Source organism: Papio anubis, chromosome 3 (assembly GCF_008728515.1).
Source record: "Papio anubis isolate 15944 chromosome 3, Panubis1.0, whole genome shotgun sequence".
Classification (NCBI taxonomy): Eukaryota; Metazoa; Chordata; class Mammalia; order Primates; family Cercopithecidae; genus Papio; species Papio anubis.
Window position 1 is genome coordinate 40887876 of NC_044978.1, and position 25342 is coordinate 40913217.

A 25342-nucleotide genomic window follows, 5' to 3' on the forward strand; every position below is an offset into this window, starting at 1 on the left:
CGCCGCTGGGGGCGGGCGGGTGCCCGCGTCCCCCTCTGCGCGATTTGGCGCCGCTGCCTCGCCGCCTCTTGTAGGGTAACAGCACTATTGCTCTACCCACCGTCAGCAGGGCGACTGCCGGGATTATCATCCTCTCCGTCCTCACCGCCGATCAGCCAATATTGGACTTGCTGGTGCGGCGGCAGCAGCGGCGGCGGGAGTCTCGCCGTCCCCCTTCCCCCGCCCCAGCCTCCCCACCATGTCCTAGAAAAGGTGAGTGCAGCGACAGTCACTTTGCGCTGACAGCGGCGAGAGGGGGCCCGGAGAGCGCAGGGGCGGCCCCGGGCAAGGCAGGTTGCGCGCCGAGGGCAGCGGGCGCGGGTTGGCGAGCGGAGGTGGGATGCGGGTAGGAGACGAGTTGCCCGCTGGCGGCCCTGGGGCAAGGGTGCTGGGTGGCGGGCGAGCGATCGCGGCGGCTGCCCCTGCACGGTTCTAACCTAGATTTTGCAAGAAGCTGAGATCCAGGGCAAGACCGGTCCTCCTCAAAGGAGGTAAAAACTTAGTAAAAGAGACACGTCCGTTCCTTTAATAATGAATAATTCGGCAACGCTTGCGGAACCGCCGCCGCCTCGAGTGCCCAGGCTCTAGGTCCGGGACTCCCCTTGCTCCCGCCCGCCGCCAGCGCTTTGCCGGGGTGCGATCGATGCCCGGCTCGCAGGGACGGGAGAGTGCGCGTGACGGTGGGTCCCTTGGGAAAGTTGGGATGCTCGCCGGGGACTCCTGGCTGTGGGGACACCGGGGGCAGCTCTGCGCTGGGGACCGAGGAGCATTAGAGTCGGGGGTCAGGAGCAGCTCGTGGCGCTGCCGCTGTCGCCCCTTTCTCCAGGGAGTTCCCGACTGGAGCGGCTGAGAGTTCAAGTCTCCCTGGGTTAGGGGTCGGGAATCCCGAAGCTTAACTAACTGCAAGGAGAGGAGGGGCCTTTGGGCACAGGGTGCCCCCCCGCCCCCAGCCTCGGGCTTTGGCGGGCGCTAAGCGAGGGTAAGGCGGGAGGCCGCACAGCTGCCGCCGCCGGGCTGTGGGTCGCCGAGGGCCGGGGGACCAGATTTAGGTGTATACGTCACTGATGCTGACTCCGGGCCAGCGGGGAGCCTAAAACGGGGCCTTATACGCGGAGCCTAAAAGTCCTTAGAAATCAAAGTTAAGAACCCCATCCTTTTGCTTAGTAAATGCAGCATTTGGGTGGGCGGGAGGAGAATCGAGGAGGGGGCGGTTGGAGGGAAACCGAAATTTCTTCACGCAGACAACCGATCCTTCGAAAACAGTTTGGTTCCTTCCCCCCTCCTGCCTGTTTCTCCCACTTATGTGACCCACCCCCTCCACCCATTATAACGTGAATATCCTCGATGGTAAGCTTGCTTTCAAATTGAACTAGTGGAAAAATCCAATACTGAAGTAGTAAGTATAGTGACAAAATTTTAAGGAAGTAGAGGAGCAGCTCTTTACTCTGGCACTTTTTTCATTTTTCTTTTTCTTTCTTTTGTTTTTTCTTTTTTGTTTGTTTGTTTGGTTAGGGGTCTAAGGGATGGGAGGAAGGGTTCTTCCAGCACGGTTAAAACAAGTACATTTAAATCGAGTGGGAACGTGATCGTCTTGCTCGCTGGCAGCGAAGGCTGCTGCTGCTCTGCTGAGAGGTAACTCTGGAGACAGTGGAAAGGGGCTGAGAGAGGAACCTCGGGGGTCGGGTGATCCCACCCAGAGTCCTCCCCGCGCGCGGACGCTGCTGGGCGGCGCCAGGGTCTGGGCTGCAGCTCACCTGGCGCTGCAGGTGGAGAGCGTGAGGGGACGACACTTTGCTCGCGGAAAAACCGACTTCTTCCGCGTCCCCACACTTTTCACATTTCTCCAGATATCCTGGAGTCGGCCAGAAGGTGAGCAGGGTGGACGTAAGCAAGTTTGGGCGGCCGAGCGATGGGGGTGGGGGCAGCGTGCGGAGGCCGCCTGATGTAGCCACCGCCCGGCACCCCAAGCTCCTGTCGCGGCTGCGGCTTTAAGGAAGCTGCCGAGTCCAGGCTGTGTCGCAGCAACTTTGTATCAGTCATGTCGCCCGCCTGGTGACTGACAGCTTGGATTGTCCAATAAGAAGCCCGCCTGACCCGTGCAGCGTGGAGCCTTGTTTCTCTTCGGGCCAATAGGAAGGGTTCAGGGGGGCGGGATAGCAACCTGAACTTTATCTGGACATGTGACCCGCTTTTAAAAGGGCCAGCCCTCCAACTGGCCCACTCCCCCTCCGGGCTTTCGCCCGCCCTCTCTCCCTCCCTTTTTTGCCCGCCCTGGCCCTGCCCCTGCCCCCTCCTCTCAGCCCCTCCGCGCCCGGGGTGTCATTGGGCCCGGGAGACTGGAGCCAACTTCAGGCTGCTCAGAGGAAGCCCGTGCAGTCAGTCACCTGGGTGCAAGAGCGTTGCTGCCTCGGGCTCTCCCTCTGCAGGGAGAGCGGCACTCGCTGGCCTGGATGTGGTTGGATTTAGGGGGGCTCCGCAGCAGGGGTTTCGTGGCGGTGGCAAGCGCTGCAACAGGTAGACGGCGACAGACGGACCCCGGCCGAGGCAGGTGTGTAGGGGCGCGCGGCAGGGCAAAGCTTGCCCTGCTCGGCGTGCGGCCGCGGCGCGGGAGCGTGCACTTTGCAGGGAGAAGTGGCTGCGTAATCCGGAGGCACAGTCAGTATGGTGCTGTGTGCTTGTTGTTTTGTTTTGGTTTTCCACTTTTCTCCCCCTTTGGCCGCCAGAGGACTATTTTGGGAAAGTTTGGCCACTTTGGATAAATGCCCTCTAACTAGCAGCTTTTAACTGCCTTTGGCAGTGGGAGGTCTACCACTCTTCCCTTTCCCCGAAGATGAATTTCGAATCATTTTCCCTGTACAATTTTTAAAGGACGTTTGAATACTATTTCTTTCCTTTATCAATTGCGGAAGCTCCCAATTCTCAGCCGGAGGTGTAGCGGATAAGGGCAGTTGAAGGAGATATAGATCCTAATAGATCCTGTATAAAAGGGGCTCTGGAAATTCGTGCATTTCCCGTTCCCTAGCATTCGCGAAACTCTTGAGACAGGCTACGCTTCCTATGGCATCAGTTGGAATTTTAAGGGCAAGGGAGAAGGGACGAAGCTTCTTTTGGTGGCATCCTTACTCTGCTACTGAATTTTAGGTGCGTGGCTTTGCCTACTCAATTTAAAAAGACCAGGTTTAAATAATAATGGTTTATGGCACCATCAGTTTTAATTATTTATTATGACATAGGAGTTATGAAAACTTTTGATAGCAGACAAGCTTTTGAAACAGCCGAATTTTAAAGGTACCAAGTTGCTTCTTAACATTTTGTATTGCCATGTCTCTAGGTGCTGTTATTGATGATATTTACATAGTAATGATAACAGCATTCTCTATCTGTGAAGTCCTGCTGTGAAGTTTTAATTTTATGTTTGACATCGTGGCAGCTATCGTGGAAAAGCTTGAGAGAAGTTTTAAAAAATAATTTAAAGTGGAGCTTTTTCCTTTAAGGGAGGCATAGTTTTGTTTGGCGATTTTTGGAAAGATCAGGTGGCTCGGTAAATTAGGTGAGTGAATAGAAATCAGGTGTGCTCAGTTCTAACTGGTTCTCCCGCTCTCTTAGGTGACCTTGGGCAGATATCTATCATTTACCTCATCTATAAAAGAGACGAACATAATAGTTCTGTAGTGGGGAATGACAAAAAATAGTTACGTATAGTGAACTTTCACAACTATGCAGCCTAGAGATGATTGTGAGATTCTTAAGCGTTAGTCTTTAAGGTGCCATATTGTAGTGAAATAAATATTAAAAATGATGCCTTTTGTATCATTTCCATCATGATGAGATTGGGTTTTGGGGGATACTAAAAGTGAAAGTATTTCCAGATAAAATACAAATTCGCACGGATCTTTGTTAATATTCATGAAAAAAGTACTTCCTTGTGGAAAAGGGCAATTTAACGCAGACTGTAAAACATAAAACTTTAAGGTTTTCCTTTGTGAAAATAGCATTTCTTTTGTGTTTGAGAGCATATGTATGGCTTAAAGTAGCACCTCCACCAGTGCTTTTCCTTATGTGAATTTTTTTTTTTTTATGATTCGGGGTGAGGCCCATTTGCATGAAAATTAAAAGTTCATAATTTTTTTGCATTTTTCCTAAGAGAATCTTTGGTATGGTTTCCACTGTGAGGCAGGCAAGCCTGATTTTTGTTAGATTTGTATACCTCTATCTGCTTCATTTTATACTTTAGTAACAAAAACTTTTTCTTTATCCTCTAGATATTAAGTTCTATGAGGATCATATTCATCGACTCGTATTTTCAGTACCTACTAGTAAGTACGGGTTGACTGAAATTCTGCTCAAGCCATGGTCATTGTGCCAGTTCCAAAAAGACAGCCTCGGTTTCCTGGATGGATATAGGACATAAATTCCTAACCGGACCCATTTGTTTACAGAAAAGACTAATTAAAATACTAGGGAGACTCAACGTAAAATATTTCAATAATGCTATTTTTAAAAATATCTGATCTTAAAAAAATGTTTGCGTGGAAGCTGTGCAGATGCTAGATGTCTTGTCTTCTTTTGTGTTTGACTATTGCCGATCTGTATTGTTTCCTTTGTTGAGAGGTGCCTTAGGTTGGTAGACGAGAATACCTTAAACAAAGTAATTTAGATTTCAGCAAAACCTTTTGCAAATTCCTTAATGAGAGTCCTGTCAATCATGTGGTGAAATACAGCCTATTCTATGTTATTAAGGGAGTTCAAGGTTAGCCAAACAGGACTAGGAGAGTTGTGATCAGCTGTATGATGTTAGCTGATAAGGTGCTACCTTGTCCAGGGCTTTAAGACTGTCTTTGCTGCCCATCATCTCCCATATAGATTCTCTTCAAGTCTTCTGTAGCCTCACAAACGTGGGATTTGGTTCTTGCTTTAGGGCAGAGTGCCGAAAAGTGCAGAATCTTAGTAGATGTTCTTTGAGAAAAAGGTGCAGTGGTCAAACTATTTGAAGAATGCTGGATTAAAAAGTAAACAGAATCTCCCAGAGGTTTTGGTATGCAAATTTATATAGGAAAACCAAAAAAGCCAAGAGTGACCATCCTTCCCAAAGACAGTTTGGAAAATGGGTTTTGGAGAGGGGTCTGGGTGAGGGTCCCCCTTCAGACACAGGACAGAGAGCCCACTTGTCTATGACCAGGAAGAGAATGAGGCTGTGTGAGTGAGGCAGAGTGTGCCAGTGAAGGCCTTCGGGTAAGGTTGTTGAGACAAGAGTAACTTCCAGGCATCTGGTTAGATTGTGGTGCATTTTGCCAAGAGAGTGAATGTGAATTTGGGGGTGGGTGGGGGGTGAGATGTGCAGAAAGTGCTCAGTTTTGAATACAAATAGACATATTTATCGTGTTGTTTAACGAATTTGGATCTGAACCATTTATACCTTAACTATACAGTCATTCATCTTTAGTATGGGGAAGACAGAATATTCTTAGGTAGACATAGAAGCAGCAGGTAATATTTACTGCTATTTTTCAATACATAGGTATGACTAAATGGTTTTTCAGTAAAGCATAAAAGGCCGGTCTTAGCTATTTGGATCCCAATTCACTGTTTTTTAGTTCAGTTTTCTGTCAACTTTTACTTGGCTTTCATCCACACCAAATCTTTTGGCTGGAATTACTATTAATAGATAACTACCTCAACCTTTGTAATTGTATTTATTTCCTACTGTTTTGTGATTGATTTTTGATTAGGAATTTATAGGATGTTCTTTAAGTGAAAACATACTACATAATTGGTAGATTTTAATGTTTGGAAATTGAGTATTGATATTATAATAGTTGAAAATTTTTTGTGATCTATCTACTTGGGATACTGTAATGAAATTGATCATTTCTGCCCTTTCAGAACTTAAACTCTAGTGTAAAACGCAGAAAAGTAAGAGGTAATTATAATACTTGGACAATTTGGACATTAAATTTCTTCATAGGGCTTTGTGCTATCTAATGCAAATTTACTTATGAGTCCAACTAAGATTTATCTAATGCAAATTTATTTAGTAGCATTATTTTTCAATGTTAATTAATACATGTTCTGTAACAAAGGGACTTCCTGTTTTTTGTTTGTTTGTTTGTTTTTAAACGAAGGGAAGGTAGGCAGGGTCAAGATAGTGGCAAAGAGGGGAAAGGATGAGAGGCCTAAAATAAAGCTTGTGTATAGAATTGCAGAAACAGCATCTTTTAGATCAGGACTTTTATTGAGCCATAGATTGTTTACAGACTTCGAAATGTTTGAAAACTGCATAATACAGATTTTAGGAGTTTTAAAATAGTAAAATGTAAAAATAAAATTTTACTGTGAGTGAGTTAATTTCCTTTAAGATGTGTTTCTTTAGAGTGGTGGTTGTCAGTCAAGGGTGATTTTGCCCCCTATGGGCATTTGGTAATGTCTGGAGACATTTTCAGTTGTCACAACTGGGGAGGCGAAATGCTACTGGCATCTAGTGGGTAGGGTTAGGGATACTGCTAAACACCTTAACAATGCATTGGGCAGACCTCCACAACTAAGAATCATCAGGCCCAAAATGTCAATAGTGCCAAGATTGAGAAACTGATGTAGAGAGAGACTTGCGATCAAATTGCAGCTCCAACACTTAGTTGTGTGCCTAGTGCCTCAGTTTTCACACTTGTATTATTTGGGTAATACTTTTGTCAGTCATTCAGGGTTGTGTGTAAGGTTAAATGAGTTAATATACTGCATTAAATTATATGAGTAAGAATTATGTCAATATAGCCTATTATGATGATTTTGTCTGTGAAGTAAATTGATCTATAGAGTGCATGGATATGGTTGTATATCTGAAACAACCTTATGGGTTGCTTGAGGATGGGGATTGTGTCTCTTTTGTTTATCACTACCTATTCACTGACTGGTCTAAGGTCAAGGATGTAGCAAGCACTTGGTAAATATGGTTGAATGAATGAACGAATGCTTAAATTTTCAGGGCTCCTCTCAGACTTCTCCATTTACCATTGAGAGTAAACATTTTTGATTGTTGGTAGTCGTTCTAGCAGAGGTACCATGCACAGGTCAGGGTGCATGTCAAAGTCCTTGCCAGTACTGAAATACAGAGAAGACACCAGACATTCCTGAGTTGTCATACAACCCCTCTGAGCTATGGACCATCTTAATCAGAATATATAGATCCTGACTTTTCAGAACTGACATTAAATTATCTTCATCACTAATCTATCTTAAGAAAGTCTTACTTCTAAAAAAAATCACAAATTATTTTTCTATGATAACTCATTTGGTATGTTTGTGTTTGGAAAGAGTAACTTTAATTACATTTCCATATTGTTTTTAACATGGCCATGTATTAAATATGGAAGGCAACTTCTATATGATCCATAGACTCCAAAGGCATTGGAGTCAGAAGATTGAGATTTAAACCTAACTTTGTCACTATGTCTTTGACTTTGGGCAAGCCACCCACTTCACTAAGTCCTCAGTTTCCTTTTTTTGCCTGCCTTAATTGCCAGGATTACTTTGAATGTCTAATAAGTTAACATTTGTAAATATTTTTTGCAGACTCTAAAGACTGTATTATAGCAAACATGTTACTTTTATTTAGATCCAAAAGAGTTTTATATGATCGCTTCTCTTGTTCTATAATCTGGACAAGCTGTAGTCAGTACTCTGTTATGTCAGCATCCAAAAAGGTAACAGTTTTAAATTAGCTAGAAATGTTGCTTATAATAAGTAGAAGGTGTTTCGTGGCTCAGTAAATGCAATTTTAGAATGTCTTCTAGAGTAATATTGCTATAACTGACTCTGATTTTTTAATGTAAATTTATTTGTTAGTGATGGAGACCAAAGGCTACCACAGTCTCCCTGAAGGTCTAGATATGGAAAGACGGTGGGGTCAAGTTTCTCAGGCTGTGGAGCATTCTTCCCTGGGACCTACAGAGAGGACCGATGAGAATAACTACATGGAGATTGTCAACGTAAGCTGTGTTTCCGGTGCTATTCCAAACAACAGTACTCAAGGAAGCAGCAAAGAAAAACACGAACTACTCCCTTGCCTTCAGCAAGACAGTAATCGGCCTGGGATTTTAACAGCTGATATTAAAACTGAGCTGGAATCTAAGGAACTTTCAGCAACTGTAGCTGAGTCCATGGGTTTATATATGGATTCTGTAAGAGATGCTGACTATTCCTATGAACAGCAGAACCAGCAAGGAAGCATGAGTCCAGCTAAGATTTATCAGAATGTTGAACAGCTGGTGAAATTTTACAAAGGAAATGGCCATCGTCCTTCCACTCTAAGTTGTGTGAACAGGCCCTTGAGATCATTTATGTCTGACTCTGGGAGCTCCATGAATGGTGGCGTCATGCGTGCCATTGTTAAAAGCCCTATCATGTGTCATGAGAAAAGCCCGTCTGTTTGCAGCCCTCTGAACATGACATCTTCGGTTTGCAGCCCTGCTGGAATCAACTCTGTGTCCTCCACCACAGCCAGCTTTGGCAATTTTCCAGTGCACAGCCCAATCACCCAGGGAACTCCTCTGACATGCTCTCCTAATGTTGAAAATCGAGGCTCCAGGTCGCACAGCCCTGCACATGCTAGCAACGTGGGCTCTCCTCTCTCAAGTCCGTTAAGTAGCATGAAATCCTCAATTTCCAGCCCTCCAAGTCACTGCAGTGTAAAATCTCCAGTCTCCAGTCCCAATAACGTCACTCTGAGATCCTCTGTATCTAGCCCTGCAAATATCAACAACTCAAGGTGCTCTGTTTCCAGCCCTTCCAACACTAATAACAGATCCACGCTTTCCAGTCCGGCAGCCAGTACTGTGGGATCTATCTGTAGCCCTGTAAACAATGCCTTCAGCTACACTGCTTCTGGCACCTCTGCTGGATCCAGTACATCACGGGATGTGGTTCCCAGTCCAGACACACAGGAGAAAGGTGCTCAAGAGGTCCCTTTTCCTAAGACTGAGGAAGTAGAGAGTGCCATCTCAAATGGTGTGACTGGCCAGCTTAATATTGTCCAGTACATAAAACCAGAACCAGATGGAGCTTTTAGCAGCTCATGTCTAGGAGGAAATAGCAAAATAAATTCGGATTCTCCATTCTCAGTACCAATAAAGCAAGAATCAACCAAGCATTCATGTTCGGGCACCTCTTTTAAAGGGAATCCAACAGTAAACCCATTTCCATTTATGGATGGCTCGTATTTTTCCTTTATGGATGATAAAGACTATTATTCCCTATCAGGAATTTTAGGACCACCTGTGCCCGGCTTTGATGGTAACTGTGAAGGCAGCGGATTCCCAGTGGGTATTAAACAAGAACCAGATGATGGGAGCTATTACCCGGAGGCCAGCATCCCTTCCTCTGCCATTGTTGGGGTGAATTCAGGTGGACAGTCCTTCCACTACAGGATTGGTGCTCAGGGTACAATATCTTTATCGCGATCGGCTAGAGACCAATCTTTCCAACACCTGAGTTCCTTTCCTCCTGTCAATACTTTAGTGGAGTCATGGAAATCACACGGTGACCTGTCGTCTAGAAGAAGTGATGGGTATCCGGTCTTAGAATACATTCCAGAAAATGTATCAAGGTAAGTTGGTTTTCTCCATTTTTTTGGAAGTCATGGCTTTATACATGTTGAAGGTTAGCATTATCTTTACAGTCGATAAATTTAAACACATTTCAGATTACTGTTTTAAGGATGGTCATATGGTGCTCCCCTTTGCATGTTGCTATAATGTTAATTTTTTGAAGTAGAGGGAAAAAAGTTCTTAAAATGTCTTAGAAAATATCTACCTTGATTTTGAAGGGGCATATGTAGGTGTCCCCCACTCCCCATTGCCTGTTTTAGGTGTTTGGAAAATTTATATTTTACTGGCAGTTACTATGTAAATATAGTAATTTAGCAGAAGAATACTAGATTTTTTTTTCCTTTAGCTGTTTGCTGGTTTACTAAAATTGCTTGAAGTTAGTTTATTTGTGGTCTTAGTCCTTTTTTTATTATGGCTTTCTTTATTAATCATCACTTCATCGGTTGTGAAAAATAAAATTGAATCCTGTATCTGTTACCCACAAGCTTCCCTCCCTTCTGCCCTTTTCTGGGTAGGTTAATTATATGAAAGTTGTGGTTTTTCAATACAAATAAATCATTTCCTTAACTGTTGAGGGCTTTTAAAGACTCAGCATATCTAAAATTACTAAGTGGACAATCTTGCTTTCTTACTTATATTGGAAGTGAAATATGTCACTGCAGTTTTGAATTGGTATATTTATAACTTTTGAGATCTGCAAGAAGACATATTTTATTTACTGTAAAATATCTCTTGGCTTTCCTTGTTGCAGATAGCATGTTGTATATATTTAGAAAAAACAAGGAAGAGGTTTTAGATATGACTATAAAGGGTGGTTCTAAGTTATACAGTGAATACTTGGATTGGACTTTGCTTCAGTACTGTTTTTATTACATGGTTGTGATAAATTATTCCTTTATGGACTATATAAAGAATAGATTTCCTTGGTATAGTTCGTTCCTTTGGCATCCAGAACTATGTGGATATTTTCCTTTATTTCATTAAAAATTATCTTGTGGGGAATATGTCCATCCCATTAACAGGATACAGGGTTTACATGTATTGCTGTGGCTTTCTCCTACTCTGTTTTTTTCCCAAACCAAAAGCAAAAATTTTAATTTATGCATTCTTTTCATTGTCATTGCCTCAAACCTTGCTTTTCTTGCTTTTGTGGAAGCAAACATTTCATAAAGGATATATTTTTATAGTTTCCCCATAGTATGAACTATTCAATCATATTCTAATACTGTCTCTTTAAATTATAAGCCCTAACACAAGTCATGAGATAGCATGGCTGCCATTAGAACCAAACTGAGCATGTGTTTTACTGCTACTGCTTTGCTTTACTTTTAGAGAAGGAAATTTTTTCATGTGATGTGAATATTTTTGTAAATGATGTTTTTAGTAAACTGGTATGAGGTAGTATAGCCTGGTAGTTAACAGCATGACTGGTTGAAATCCCAACTCTGCTACTTAATTGTTTAGTCTTCTCAACTGCATAAAGGAATTAAATAGTACCCATCTCAAAGGTAGTTAAGACAATTTAAGTGAGTTAATTTATGAGAAATACTTTGAATTCCTTCTGATATGTTAGTATGCATTGTATATGTTTTAGCTATTATGAAATGGTTTTATACTTTTAGTTTTCATATTTCTAGTTTTTTTTCCTTCATTATGTGAAATTCCACAGAATCTTATAAAGAAATACTTAAAAGATTTAAGCATTTGTTAAATATTTGTTAATTTCTTACGATTAAGCTCATTTTTAAAAAATGATTATGCACTATACCTTTGTTATTACAGTTCTATTTATGCTTTGTTAGTTTTGAAAACTATTTCTTTGAATAATGATGTTTCTGGTAGAAATGTTACAGATGCAGTAAGCTAAAATGATTAGTTGTCTCTTATGTCTGTTCTATATCCCTGTTTCTACTATTTTAAATGTACTTTTCCTGCTCAACTCATGAAGCCCCTCCTGATGGTCCAGTGACCCATGCATAGCCTTAAACATGTTAGTATGAATTAGTGACCTTGAGCCTATCCTGCATTTGTGGGCACAGGAAGTGTTGTCTTGTGTCTCCTCTTGAGTATTCCAAAATTCCTTATGTATTTGTTAATACAGTCAACAAGGATTCATTCTGCTTATATACGTACTGGTTTTGTGCCAGCTAAATTTCCTAAAAACTTTAACTTAAAGCTTTATAAGAGATTTGACATCTCTTATAGATTAATGATTCTTTACAGCTTTTCTTGGTGAATAGTATCCAAACCTATTTGTTTTGATGATTATCAGAGTAAAAGCTCAAGGATCAGAGGAAATTCTGATGTTTTTCTAGAGTTCAGTCTACATGTTATAATATTTAAAGTCATCCAAGTATCATCCTTAGTCTCTTATTTTGAACAAAAAGCCCAACCTTTTTGCCTATTTCTTAAAATATATGATGATAACTCATTTCGGGGAATGTTGAATAGGTTAATGAATTAAATATCATAAAGGATTAAGGCAGGGTATACTGCTTCTAGGTTTAATAGTATCCTTCATCATTAGGTTGAACCTTGAACTACAGTATTTTCTGGTAGATCTCAAATCGTGGTTAGAGGGTTCCTGAGACCTTTTCAAGGAAGTTCACACAGTCAGAAATCATGCTTTGGTCAAATATCCACTTAGAATGGAACACAGACCAATGGATTTTGATATAATCGTGTACGAAAAGTTCACTGATACTGTTTCAGATTCCACATTGAAATTAACCTTTAAGGAACTATTCAGTGTGAATTTTCAGTATAGTATCAAAGATTCATATCTACAATTATCTGAAATGACCATTAAAATATTCTTTCCGTTTCCCAACAACATATCTATATGAGATCAGATTTTCTTTATATACTTGAAGAAAAACATAGCACCACAGGTAGCAATGAAAATCCAGCAGTCTTCTATTAAGTGTGACAGTGCTCTTGCAAAAATGTTAAACAGTGCCACTCTTGTCACTAAGGACTTTTGTTTGGGGAAATATTGTTTCATAAACAGTTTTCATGTTGTTTATGTTAATATGTAATGACTTATTTTTAAATGATTTTAAAACATTTTTAATTTTTAATTTAAACTAATTTAATATTAGTTCTAATTTTTAATTTAAATAATTTCTTTTTAGTTTTAATTTCCAGTGTGGTAGCAATAACTATAACTCACATAAACAAATGCTCTTTGGGATCCTTCATACTTTTTAAGAATGAAAAGGAATTTTGAGATCCAGAAGCTGAGAACTGCTGGCTTTTACTCTTTTATACGCCCTTTGGAGGTTAATGAAGAAAGAAGATATTACATTATTTGTATTAGCGTTACTGAGTATTATTCTGAGGAAGGAGTGTCTATTCAAATAGGAAAAATGATTCTTTCCCAGGTTAATTTTTTAAACTGACAGAAATGAGTAATGGCTGTGAGGTGTGTGTTGTCTTTATTTCAGTCTGTGGGCATTCCGTGAGAGTGGTGACGAAAGTCATCTGTTAATAATTTCCAGTGAATGGATTGTCTAGTGCCAAATTGTAAAGTAAATTCTGACAAAGCTAAATGTAAAGCCCTTAGAATGGACACCGGACCTAGTTGTGTCAGGTAGATTAGAACTCCCCTGTCTGCTTGGACATCAACAAAACTGCTCTGAGCCTCAGTTTCTTCATTTTAAAGTGATTAAGTTGAACTAATCGCTTTACTAATCACTAATGTGCTTCAAGAGTTACTAGTGTAATTTCCTTTGAAGAATCAAAACAGAGTATCTTTTAACGTAACTTGTTAATCTAGTTTCAAGTATTTTGTAGTCTCAAATCTAGCTTCATGGTTTTCAGGATAGTCGGGGGAGAAAAACATCGTTTCCATTTACCATTTTAAAGTAAAAATGAGGAGGGGTGATCTATGATTTCACTTGAAAGAGGAGCAGTTGTGTTTTCTTAAAACCAGATTAAAAAAAAATAAACTCTGAAACTTACTATGAATTCCTTGTTCTTTTTATTTACACAATTCCTCATGGAAACAGGGCATTTCTGTTGACATAACACTGGCTGTTTATGGCGATAGTCATAGTCACTTTGATAGCATCATAACACAGGGCTAACGTTGACTTAGACTTTTAAATGTAAAGTTTACTATTTCAAAGGGCATATTCTGGTAGGTTTCAAGACAAGTAATTAGGTATTTATCTTAATATGTGCTGATTTTTTTTTTTTCACGATAGAATGAAACAGTTTAGTAAATAACCTATATTTATTCTTTTATTTTTCAATTGCCCCTGAAGTTTCCTTGAAACTCACGTCGTATGACAAACCAAAGCGTCAGAATTTGGGGAGTTTGTGACAAAGTTTGCCCTTTTACCAAACTTTCAGAATAAGCAGCTGAGACGTAAATATTTCTGTGTAATGCAATGTATGAAAGAATGGTGGGATGTGTGTCTGAGAGAGAGAGATTGTATTGGTGCTTATTCTAATAAATAAATCCATTACAGCATTGCTTAGGTCATTTGGGAATGAAAACATGTAACTTTCTTTTACTTATTATGTGTCTTATAATATTTTGATTTTGAAGTTGCTAATGTACCTAGAATTTCACCAGGTAAATATTTTAAATATTTTTATAATTTATTTAAAAATGAGAGTTATTTCTCCTGATATTCATTTTTCATTCACTTATGATATATCAGGGAAGAGTGGTGATAATAAAAAATTAAGTGTTTTATAATACACAAATCAGTATGTACAGTGTACTTTTGTGAGTTTTATTTTTAAACATCACAAATATCATAGGCTTATATGTCAGTATGTCTGCCTCTTATGTAAAATATTGGTTTATTATTTACATCATACTTTAAAAATGATGCTGAGATAAAAGCCATGGTTTCAGTTAGATAACCTCAAATTATTCAACTTAATGAAGTTTTCATAGCATCAACATACTAGGGACTTAGACTTTTGAATGTAAAGTTCTTACTATGGAGATATCACTTATAGATTTGATATTCAATATTACCTTTTGCAATATTATAATTCTAGGTGTGTCTGACCTTTTCTGTCCTTAGAATGTTGGAGTAATAGCAGATGTTATATTGATCACCACTAATTTAGGAGCAACACTTTGCTTCTCTTCATACTTTGATGTCTTTATGTTTTTCTGCAAAATAATACTTTTTTTCTTTACTTTCAACTGTTGCTTTAGTTTTGTACTACTCATTTGCTGATAAAAATTTACCCCCACTGCTAAACAATATATAATTTTGTTTCATTTACTAAATTCAATTGAGAGAAAAATATTACATTTAAAAATAGTCATTAACTTGTATATCTTTGATGACATTCCAACATTTATTAATGAAAACCGAGGAAAAATATAAGCATGTTAAATGGATAGTGTCTTCATTTAAAACATTAGGGTCTCTGGTTTTAAACTTGTGAAGTATAGGATTTGTTTTTAGTTTTAAAAGTTTTATTTTGTTCCTTATATAGTAAGGTAATGATGAAGTTAAAATGTAATTACATATAAGCACTTAATTTATGCTCTGGAAACCTCTGGATTTATGATTGATAGTGGTATGGCTAAGGCCAAAATTTTTATGCAGAAAAGTGGTAGAAATTGTTTGTATTTTATGCTAGAAATAGAAAACTGTAGTTTAAGGAAGGAAACAGGACAAACAAAAAGTAATTTGAATGCTTAAAAAGTTAATACCTTAGGGAGGGAGTATGAGATAATAGCTGGCCACCTGGATTCATAACTGTGGCCATGACTTAATTTCATGTCTGATGAATACTTCATCAGTATGTAATGAATATTCACCTTATATATTAGGAGTTTTTGAGATAAATATACAAAAACTGTGATATGAAACTGAAATTTGGCTCGTAAGTGGCAAAATTGACTTTAGATATTATTCCGGCAGAGAGAGGCTATATGGGCAAGTCTTGGAAAATGGGGAGGTGGGGGATGATCAGAGTTGGTATTTATACTTAGTGTTGAAAATTTGGCAGGGAGTGGGGAGTGAGTACTTACTGGAGGAGGGAGCTCTATGAGCAAAATCCTGGAGATGGGAAGAAAACACAGTGTGGCTGAGCCGCATGGTGGGCTGTGATGTTGGGTTGGGGGTGAGAAAACCTGGAAGAGGCTGGTTGGAACTATAAGGGAGTTGAACTTGAAACTTACACTAAGAAATTTGTCGTTAATTTGGTAGGTAGTGAGTTGTTATGGAAATATTGGAGCAGGACATGGCAGGAGAGCAAGTGCACTTGGGGAAGCCTTATTGGGCAGCGTGTTTGTAGGGTGGATTGGAGCATAAAGAGCCTTGTTAAGAAATTATTCCAGCTGTGTAGAAGGATGAGAGCTAGGCTGTCTGGAGTAAGGATGTTGGGGGTAATAGAAAGAAGGGGACAGGTTTGAGATATTACAGAAAAAGCCTATGTAAGTGTCTATCTTTTGTGTAAAAATTTATTTTGAAATAATCACAGATCTACAAAAATGTATATTATAGAGAACTCCTATCATCAAGGACATTCACTTACATAACCAGAATATTACCATCAAAATCCAGAAATTAGTATGGATAAGTTACTAGCGTCTACTCTTTTGCAGTTTGTCCCAATACTTTCTTTTATAGCGAAAGGATCCAGTTCACAATTATGTGTTGTGCTTAGTTGTCATGTCTCTTTTTTTTTTTTTTTTTTAAATTTATTTATTATTATTATCATGTCTCTTTAGTCTGGGATAGTTCCTCAGTCTTTTCTAGATTTCATGACTTGATACTGCTTTTGAAAATTAAAGGGCAGTTATTTGGTAGAAAGTCTTTCCATTGGTTTTTCTGGTATGTTTTCTCGTGATTAGATTCAACAGATGTACCTTTGGCAGGAATATCATGGTCTCCCCAACCTTAGCATCAGCTTTTATACCACCATCTCCTGATGGAATGGAAGGATAATGTAACAGAAAGACAGAAGGGCAGGATTCTACTCCCAGCTCTGTTTTGTGCTTTCTTCTCGTTGCATCCTGTCAGGTGGCATGTGACTTCTGTTTGTGTTATTACTGTACTTAGACCACTTGATTCAGGTGCTGTTTGCAGGGTTTCTCCATGATAAAGTTACTCTTTTCCTTTTGCAATTATACTGTATTTTGTGGAAGGTACTTTGAAGCTGTGTAAGCACCCCATTTGTCATCAGAATTTGTTTATTCACATATTTATGTATATCGGCATGGCATCATTGTTTTTTGTTTTGTGAAGTGAGTTACGTACAGACTGTTACTGTCCTAATTTTTGATGGTCAGAATATTCCTCATTAAGCCAATGGAAGCCCATTGAGGGTGGTTTCTGTGTCCCTTTGCCTTGTTCCCATCATTCCTTGAGTACATCCTTGCTTTAGGCCCATCTTGTACTTTTCCTGACCTAGATCTGGAATTGGCCATTTCTTCAAGGAGGGTCCCTATCCCTAAAGACACTTTCCTCTTTCTGATTACAGTCTAATGCCACATTCTGGGACGTAGGGACACCCCTCCATTTCTGTGGCTGCCCTCCTTATCCCACCCAGGCACAGACTCCCGTGCTGGGCTGTCCTCACTCTGCTGGGGTTCGGCCACCCTCCACTAGACCACACAAACACACAGGTGCCCTCCTGTCTGCTTGACTCTGACCTTCCACATCAGGTTTCCGAGCCACCCATGGGCTTGATAGACCCAACTATAAGCCACCACAGTTGGCCACCCCCTTTCCCCTCTGTGGATACCTACTTTGCTGTGCTTTATGTAATAATTTTAGGACTACGTTGTTAAGGAAGAGGAAGGGGAGGAGTTGATATTTGAGTAGAAATAGTAAAGTATGTGGAAATTTGGCAAAAACATCATGTTGTGAGCTTAACTCTCATTGATAATGGTGAGTAATTAAGAGAAATGAAGAGGTCAGCCAGGCACAGTGTAATCCCAGCACTTTGGGTGGCCAAGATGAGCGCATCACTTGAGGCCGGGAGTTCGAGACCAGCCTGGCCAACATGGTGAAACCCCATCTCTACTAAAAATACAAATATTAGCCAGGCATGGTGGTTTGTGTCTGCAATCCTAGCTACTCAGGAGGCTGAGATGCGAGAATTGCTTGAACATGGCAGGTGGGCGTTGCAGTGAACCAAGACTGTGCCTCTGCATTTCAGCCTGGGTGACAGAGCGAGATTCTGTCTCAAAAAAAGAAAAAGAAAAAAAGAAATGAAGAGGTCAAGAATAGGTTTGGAGCAGAAGTACTGTTACCTTGGCTACATGAGTTTTAAGTGCCCGAGCTACCTATGATTGGAAATATTCTTCATATAGGTGGCAGTGTTGGTCTGGAGGTCAGGGAGGCCTCTTCATAGAAATTGCAATTGAGGGAGTCAATGTGGATGTTGTTAGGTTGGTGCAAAAGTAGTTGTGGTTTTTGCTATTAAAAGTAATATTACCCAGGGAGGGAATGTATATAGTGACTCAAGTACAGTTTAAAGTGCGTTTTGTTAGGAACTTGGAGGAATAGTGCCCCACTAAGAAGATGAGCAACACATCCTAATAAAGGAGACAGAATTATGTAGAGAACCAAGATCATGCTAAGTCATAGATGCCAAAGGGAAGAATCAGGTAGTCTTAGAATTTCCAATAGAAGGACTCTGAGACTATCTAGAAATCTGACCTGCTGTGGGCACGGATACTGAAACTAACGCCCAGAGAAACAACATGGCTTTTCCAGTATCATACAAAGTAGCTAGTAACACAGCTGGGAATGGAATCCTACCCTTGTCTTTGTTACCTTATCCTTTTCTTTCAGTGGGAGATAGTGGTACAAAATCTGATGAGAGGGTTCGGAAGAGAATAGAACCTAAGAGCTGTTGACAAATGGGTGTTGGTGATTTTCAAGAAGGGATTGGATTGGATTGTGATTGGCTAAGGAGTAAATGAGCACTGAAGAGGAGAACCTGGGGCATGGGGCGAAGGCACAGTGCTTACTCTTGGGAGTATGTTTGCTTTGTCATCTGTTTTGGTGACAAAGCGAAAGTGGTTAAAGGGAAGAGATGGTAGCGCAAAGAAATGGCAGGTTCAGAGTAAGGATTTTGTTCGACAGGTGACACATGAAGAGGGCAGTGGACTTGTGCTGAGACCGAAAATGTGAGCGAGATAAGAGGATTGATGAGGCAGTGTCCTGGGAAGGTGAGAATAGAAATGACACCGCAGTCAGCCTCAGAGTTAAATATTTAACTATGAGAGTTTCGGCACTTGCTGGTGACTGGCGTCACTATTTTACAGATATGAAAACTGGGAGAGAGACAGTATTCGTGATTTGCCTAATGCCCCATAGTGAAGATAAATGAAGAAACATGTATTTGAGATAGAGAAGAAGAAAGCAGACTATCCTAAATAGTAGGCAGCCAGATGGATCTGTTAAAAACATAAATCATTATGTAGCTGATAGTTTAAAGCCCTCTGGTGGCTTCTCATTGCAAGCAGCAGAAAGTAACATAATTTAGGGTCTGTAAGGCCCTAAATTACCAGGCCCCTGATTGCTGTATTTAGTATCTGTTCCTCCTTGCTCATTCCCCACAGTGACCTTTCTGTGGTTCCCGCAAACCAAGTCCCCTTCCTTTTGGGGTCCTCTGTACTTACTGTTGCCTCTGCCAAGAAGGCTCTGCCTCCAGAGTTTGGTTTCCTGCCTCTTTCTTGTCACTTAGGATTAGTTCAAATGTCACCCTCTCAGAGAAGCCTTCCTTGATCGTCTTATTGAAAGTGGTGATCCCCTACCTTCTAACACGTCACCTTCTTTGTCTGTCTTCATAGCAGTACCTGTCAGAATGATCTTTCTTTACTTCATTTCTGCTAGTTAGCATGTAAGCCTTCTGAGAGAAGGACCTCCTCTGGCCTGTTACTTGTACATTTTCCATACCTGAAACAGTGCCAGGTCTGTTGCTGATGTTCAGTAAATATTGAGAGAATGAATGGATGGATTGACTAGCAGAGGGGGTGGGTATGTGTCTGGCATGACTAAATGTTGGTGATTATGTAATATTAATAAAATTATTAAATGACAGAGTTCTACTGAGTTTAGCACAAAAAAAAAATTGTTTTGACTTCTGTCAGCATATTTTTAGGATTTTCCACAAAATAATTAACAAATACTGTTCTTCCTTTCTCTCATCTCAGTATAATACAGTAGTTGGTGATGATGTATTCCAAGCTAATTGATGACTTACACTCTTAGTCTGCACAATGAGGTTACTTATTTTTAATTCTTACTATAAAATTCACTCTTTTTGGTGTTCAGTTCTACATGTTTTGTGAAATGTGTAGTCATGTAACCGCCACCCATTCGAGATACGGGAGAGTTCTATCACTCACTAAAATTCTCTTGGTCGATCCTTTTCCTCATTCCCAACCCTAGTGACCACTGTATGTGCCCTATTGGCATAATTTTGGTTTTTTCTATATTGTCTATAAACTCTATGTAGCTTTTGATTCTGGTTTCTTTCACTCAGTATAATGCACTTGAGATTCATCCATATCATTGCTTATTTCAGTAGTTTCTGTTTATTGCTGAGTACTATTCTATTTATGGCTATATCACATTTTATTCATCCATTTACCTGTTGGTAGATATTTGGCTTGTTTCTAGTTTTGGCTACTACAATTAAATCTATAAATATTTACATACAAATACCTACATAGACATATGCTTTATTTATTTATTTTTTGTTCAGTAAAAACCTAGGAGTGCAATGGCTAAAATATACAATAGGGGTAATTTCAATTTTTAAGAAACCATCAAATTGTTTTACAAAGTGTTTGTACCATTTTAATATTTCCACCAGCAGTGTATTAGAGGCACAGTTCATTACATCCTTTCCAACAATTGACAGTCTTTTTAAGCTTTGGCATTATAGTACATGTGTAGGGATATCTCATTGTGGTTTAAATGGCCATTTCCTAATGTCTTAAAGACACCAAACATCTTCTCATGTGCTTATTTGCCATTCATATGCCTTCGTTTCATGCCTGATTACTCTTGCCCATTTGTATTGTGTGGTTTTCATCTTTTTGAGTTCTGTTATCAATGTACCTTAATGTAAACTTTTTGATAGAAGACCTGGAATTCAGAGTACAATAGATATTTAAAATTCTGTATTGACAGGCTGGGCATGGTGGCTCACACCTGTAATCCTAGCACTTTGGGAGGCCAAGGCGGGCAGATTTCCTGAGGTCAGTAGTTTGAGACCAGTCTGGCCAACATGGTGAAACTCCATCTCTACTAAAAATACAAAAAAAATTAGCCAGACTTGGTGGTGTGCACCTGTAATCCCAGCTACTCGGGAGGCTGAGGCAGGGGAAGGGGAATTGCTTGAACCGGGGAAGCGGAGGTTGCAGTGAGCTGAGATCATGCCACTGAACTCCAGCCTGGGTGACAGAGACTCTGTTTCAAAAATAATAATAACAATTGGCAATTTTCAAATTATTTAGTCCCCACTCTGTCCTTAATGTGGGTGAACAAAAAAAAAAAAAAAAAAGAATATGAAACAAACCAAATGTCCCTACTGTATTCCCATCTAGTTGGGGAAGATGGCTCACACGAGTGTATACAGCCTTCCCCCCACCGCCTCCCTGCCAATTATGTGTTTGATTGTGTGATGGAGATAAAAGTTATCACCAAAGATTAGAAAAGGAAGAGTTCTGTGTGAGCTAGAATAGTCAAGGAGACCTTCATACAGGAGGTGAAGATTTCAGTAGATGTTTGAAGATTGGTAGTATTTGAGGGGAAGTAGGGAGAGTATTCAAGGAATAAGTAACAGCACACGTCAAGTGCTAGACAGGACAAATGAAACTTGCCTGGATGGGTTTAATGGTAGTTGGGGAAAACTAGATTATAGACATCGGTGGATGCTGAAATGAAGTTCTGGGCACTGTTAATATAGCACATTAAAATTTTTTTTTTTTAAATTCAGGAATGACATAAAAGGGGGTAGAAAGGTGAATCTGGTAAGCAAAGGAGAAAATAAGGATTGAGACAAAAGCACAGTCTAGAGGCTATCATATTGGTAATTTAGGCAGATAGGAGCCCAGGTGATTGGGATGGTGAGCGAGAGGTAAATACTAGAGACAATTTAAAGGAAGGAATCATTGAATTCCAGGTTATTGGACCCAAAACCTGTTCCTTTTCCAGTACACTACTAAACCATGTGCGTTAACAGCACCACAAAAAGTAGATTTCCAAGGAGTATAGGAAAAAAAATGCAGGAGTTTATAGGAACGAGGAGGAACTTTAAGCAGAGTTATGGCTCTAATGTAAGAGAAGAGGAGCAGAATAGTTTTGTTTGAATGAAGGTAAAACTTGATAATTTCAATACAAAAATAGAATACTTTTTATTAGACTACAGAAAAAAATACCCCCAGGAAATGGAAACAGGAAGAGCCAACTACTGGTTTGGCAGAGTTGGAAAGCAAACTGGTGAAAGATTATGTAAATGAATTAGAAATAGTGACATATGGATTTTGATATGCATACAAGATCTAGGCTTGTTTGAAAGTCTATTAATTGTGTCCTCAAGTAACTGGTGTTTGAATTCACAGTACTGTTTCCAAAAGTAGAATGTGCTTATTTTCTTCCATCACGTGGTAGGGTTTTTATTTACTTAAAAAATATTTTTCTGATATGTTTGAGATTCTAGATGCAAAGTTTCAGGGTATAGAGATGGAATGGGAGCAGATATTCTTTAGTTTATGCCAATTTGGATTCTCACTATTTTTTTTTTTTTTTGAAATGGAAATTATATCCTGAGAGGCTTTTGTTCTTGGAAATTTGAGGTGTGACTACAGAACTTATGATCATATGATACAAAGGGTTTTTTTCTCAATTTTTCTGTCATTTTCATACCCAATCTAGGTAAGTATACATGTAAGTTACTCCCCTGAGACTTCTAAAAGCATTCTGGGCTTTCTATATGTGGTAGAAATTATAATTTCATTGACATAAACCCTGTATTTTGGACTTGGTTGCTATGTGTAAGGTGAAAAATAGCATTTTCTCCCCCTTAGGTACTGTTTTTTAGGAAACTGAAGAAATTAACGATGCCTAGAGTAGAGGAAGGAGGAGTTATAAGCATAGCAACCTTTCACTGTGAAAACCTAAAGCTCCTACATTTGTATGACTTCTGAAACATTGAGATCTGTGGGTGGCTACTGGATGTCCATTACCCCTATTTTTGAGCTAATTTTCATTTAACAAATGAAAGATTTTTATGAGAGAGTATAATTTCATGAACTGTGCATTTTTTGAAGGCTGAATGTGTTGCCAGTACCTGAGAGTGGAAGAGGTAAAGAATAGAATTCTGTGAACATGGCCTAGCCTCTATGATTTCATAATGCTGAAGTATGCTTTTTTAAAAAGTTAAATTCTTGCCAATTTTACTCTAACAGGAATAAATAAATCTAGTATTCTGAGAGTTTTAATGAAACTAGACATAAAACAAGTTAAAATTAATGAGGAAAATGGCTAGATGTCCATGACTGTCAGAGTCAGTACATTGTCAGTATCTTCCAGAAATGTAACTGATATTAAGCAAGCTGAGTTATTTCCAGGCGTTGAATCCATGAAGAATGATAAATGTTTTCTCATCATACTTATTCTTAGAATGTTGTGATACTTTTGATATTTCAGTTACTCGGCTTTAAAAGGGGAGTGCCCTTCCCTGGGCTTTGCCCAAAAGAAGAAAGAAAGACTATTTTAAGACAGAAAACATGGGTATTTTAAAGAGAGGATTACACTGCTATGTGAAACACCAGTTCTACTTAGTAAACTCCTTGGAACCTATAACAAACAACAGTGCACATTAAAAGCACTTAATCCAAAAAAGAGTTCTGAAGATGGATGGTGGTGATGGTTGCACAACAGTGTGAAAGTGCTTAATGCCACTTAAGGGTGAATATGGCAAATTTTAGTATGTTTTATCATAATAAAAAGGGTAGTTGAGTCCTAAAAATAGGGAGGTGCTGCACTGTCTAATAAGTATAGTGTCATAGATGTACTCTGTTCAGTCCTGATTTTCTTTCAGCAGGCATTTATATAAGCACTTGACTTGGTCAAAGCCTAGTCCTGGGTGTATTAGTCTGTTCTTGTATTGCTATAAATAAATACCTGAACCTAGGTAATTTATAAAGAAAGGTAATTGGCTCATAGTTCTGCAGGCTATACAGGAAGCATGGAGGCATCTACTTGGCTTCTGAGGAGGCCTCAGGAAACTTGCAATCATGGTGGAAGGCAGGCATTTTGCGTGGTTGGAGCAGGAGCAAGAGAAGGAGTGGGGAGGTGCTACACACTTTTGAATAACCTGATCTCATGAGAACCCTATCACAAGACAGCAGCAAGGGAATGGTGCTAAACCATTCATGAAGGATTCACCCCTGTGATTCAATCCCCTCCCACCAGGCTCCCATCTCCAACATTGCGGATTACAATTTGACATGAGGTTTGGGTGGGGACACAGATCCAAACTATGTCACTGGATATGTGGTCAGAATGGGAAATGAGGAAGTCCTCACTTTTAGGAATACCCTGTCTAGATACATTCAAGATCCCGTTACAAAGTAGGTTGTGGTAGGTGTTATTCTGGAGGTACCAAATAATGGTTTGAGAACATAGGGTGGGAACACTTAGAAATTAAATACTAATTTCATTAATAAAATTATGTGATGGTTATAAGTGAATGTAATATAATTAGTCAGTACTCTTAGTTTGCAAACAGCACAGGGACCCGTCTCACATTAGCTTAAAGGAAATAGAATCTCTTGGCTTAAACAAATGGGAATTCAAGAAGTACACCTCAGGCTTGGTTAGATCCTAGGTTTCAGATGGTGTCATCCTAAATTTCTTTGTCTCCATCTATTAGGGCTTTTCTCTTTTTATTCAGTTATATTTTCTGGCCAGTATCACTCTGGGCTTTTATTTTCATTAGTTATTTAGGTGAAAGGAATAACCTTTCTCGATAGATTCTGATTGGTCCCTTGTCCAACCTTAAGTAGGAGTGTAGCATGTGTGGACATGGAAGCATGTAGGAGGTGGGAGCTTGGTCTCCCCAACCCCATGGACTAAGAGAAGATGTGTCTTCAAAGGGTCTGGCCAAACAAAAACTGTACCCTACATCAGTTTCAAAAACTGATCATACAGTCATTCATTAATTATTCCCTATCTAAGTAGGTTGGTCACATTGCTTTTCTAAGCATTATCATTAGTAAGACTTTATTATTATTGAAGTGAACTATCTAGTAGTAATATTGTGATCTGGTGGAGAACAGAAAATTAATGATTGGAAAGGGCAAAAGCAACATGTTTTTGGGGGGGAGGATCTGATAGTTTCTTTTACAGAGTACATTTACAGATGCTTTAATAATGAGAAAATTTAGTGGTAATCAGAATGTTTTCCAAAACAGTACACTGCAGATTGATCATCAGTCACGGATACATACAGAATGTTGCCATTAATATTATTCTAAAAACTCATTAAATTGATCCCATGAATAAATATGGCTCTAGACTATCCAGCTCATTATCATTATCTACCTAAGAGTACGTAAGAAGTATTTTATATCGTATCTTCTTTGGCCCTTTCACTGAGGGCCTATGACATTCTTGATGCAAATAATCTTTTCTGAATATGGGCGGATTACTAACAAAATAAATTTATACCTGCTCACCAGGACGCTATACATA

At 39.7% G+C, this 25342-nt stretch overlaps 1 protein-coding gene across 3 annotated transcripts in view; it reads left to right on the forward strand.

Moving 5' to 3' along the window:
• Positions 1-804: 804 nt before the first annotated feature.
• Positions 805-25342, forward strand: part of NR3C2 (nuclear receptor subfamily 3 group C member 2) — a 363688-nt gene continuing 339150 nt past the window's right edge. The window contains exons 1-2 of one of the 3 annotated variants that reach the window (XM_017959114.3): positions 805-2587; positions 7879-9637. In XM_017959114.3, the coding sequence (XP_017814603.1) occupies positions 7881-9637 (1757 nt within the window). In that variant the 5' untranslated portion in view covers positions 805-2587; positions 7879-7880. Of the gene's footprint in view, positions 2588-2613; positions 4356-7878; positions 9638-25342 lie in introns of those variants that run through there. The other 2 variants (XM_017959107.3, XM_017959113.3) reach the window with 2 other exon arrangements.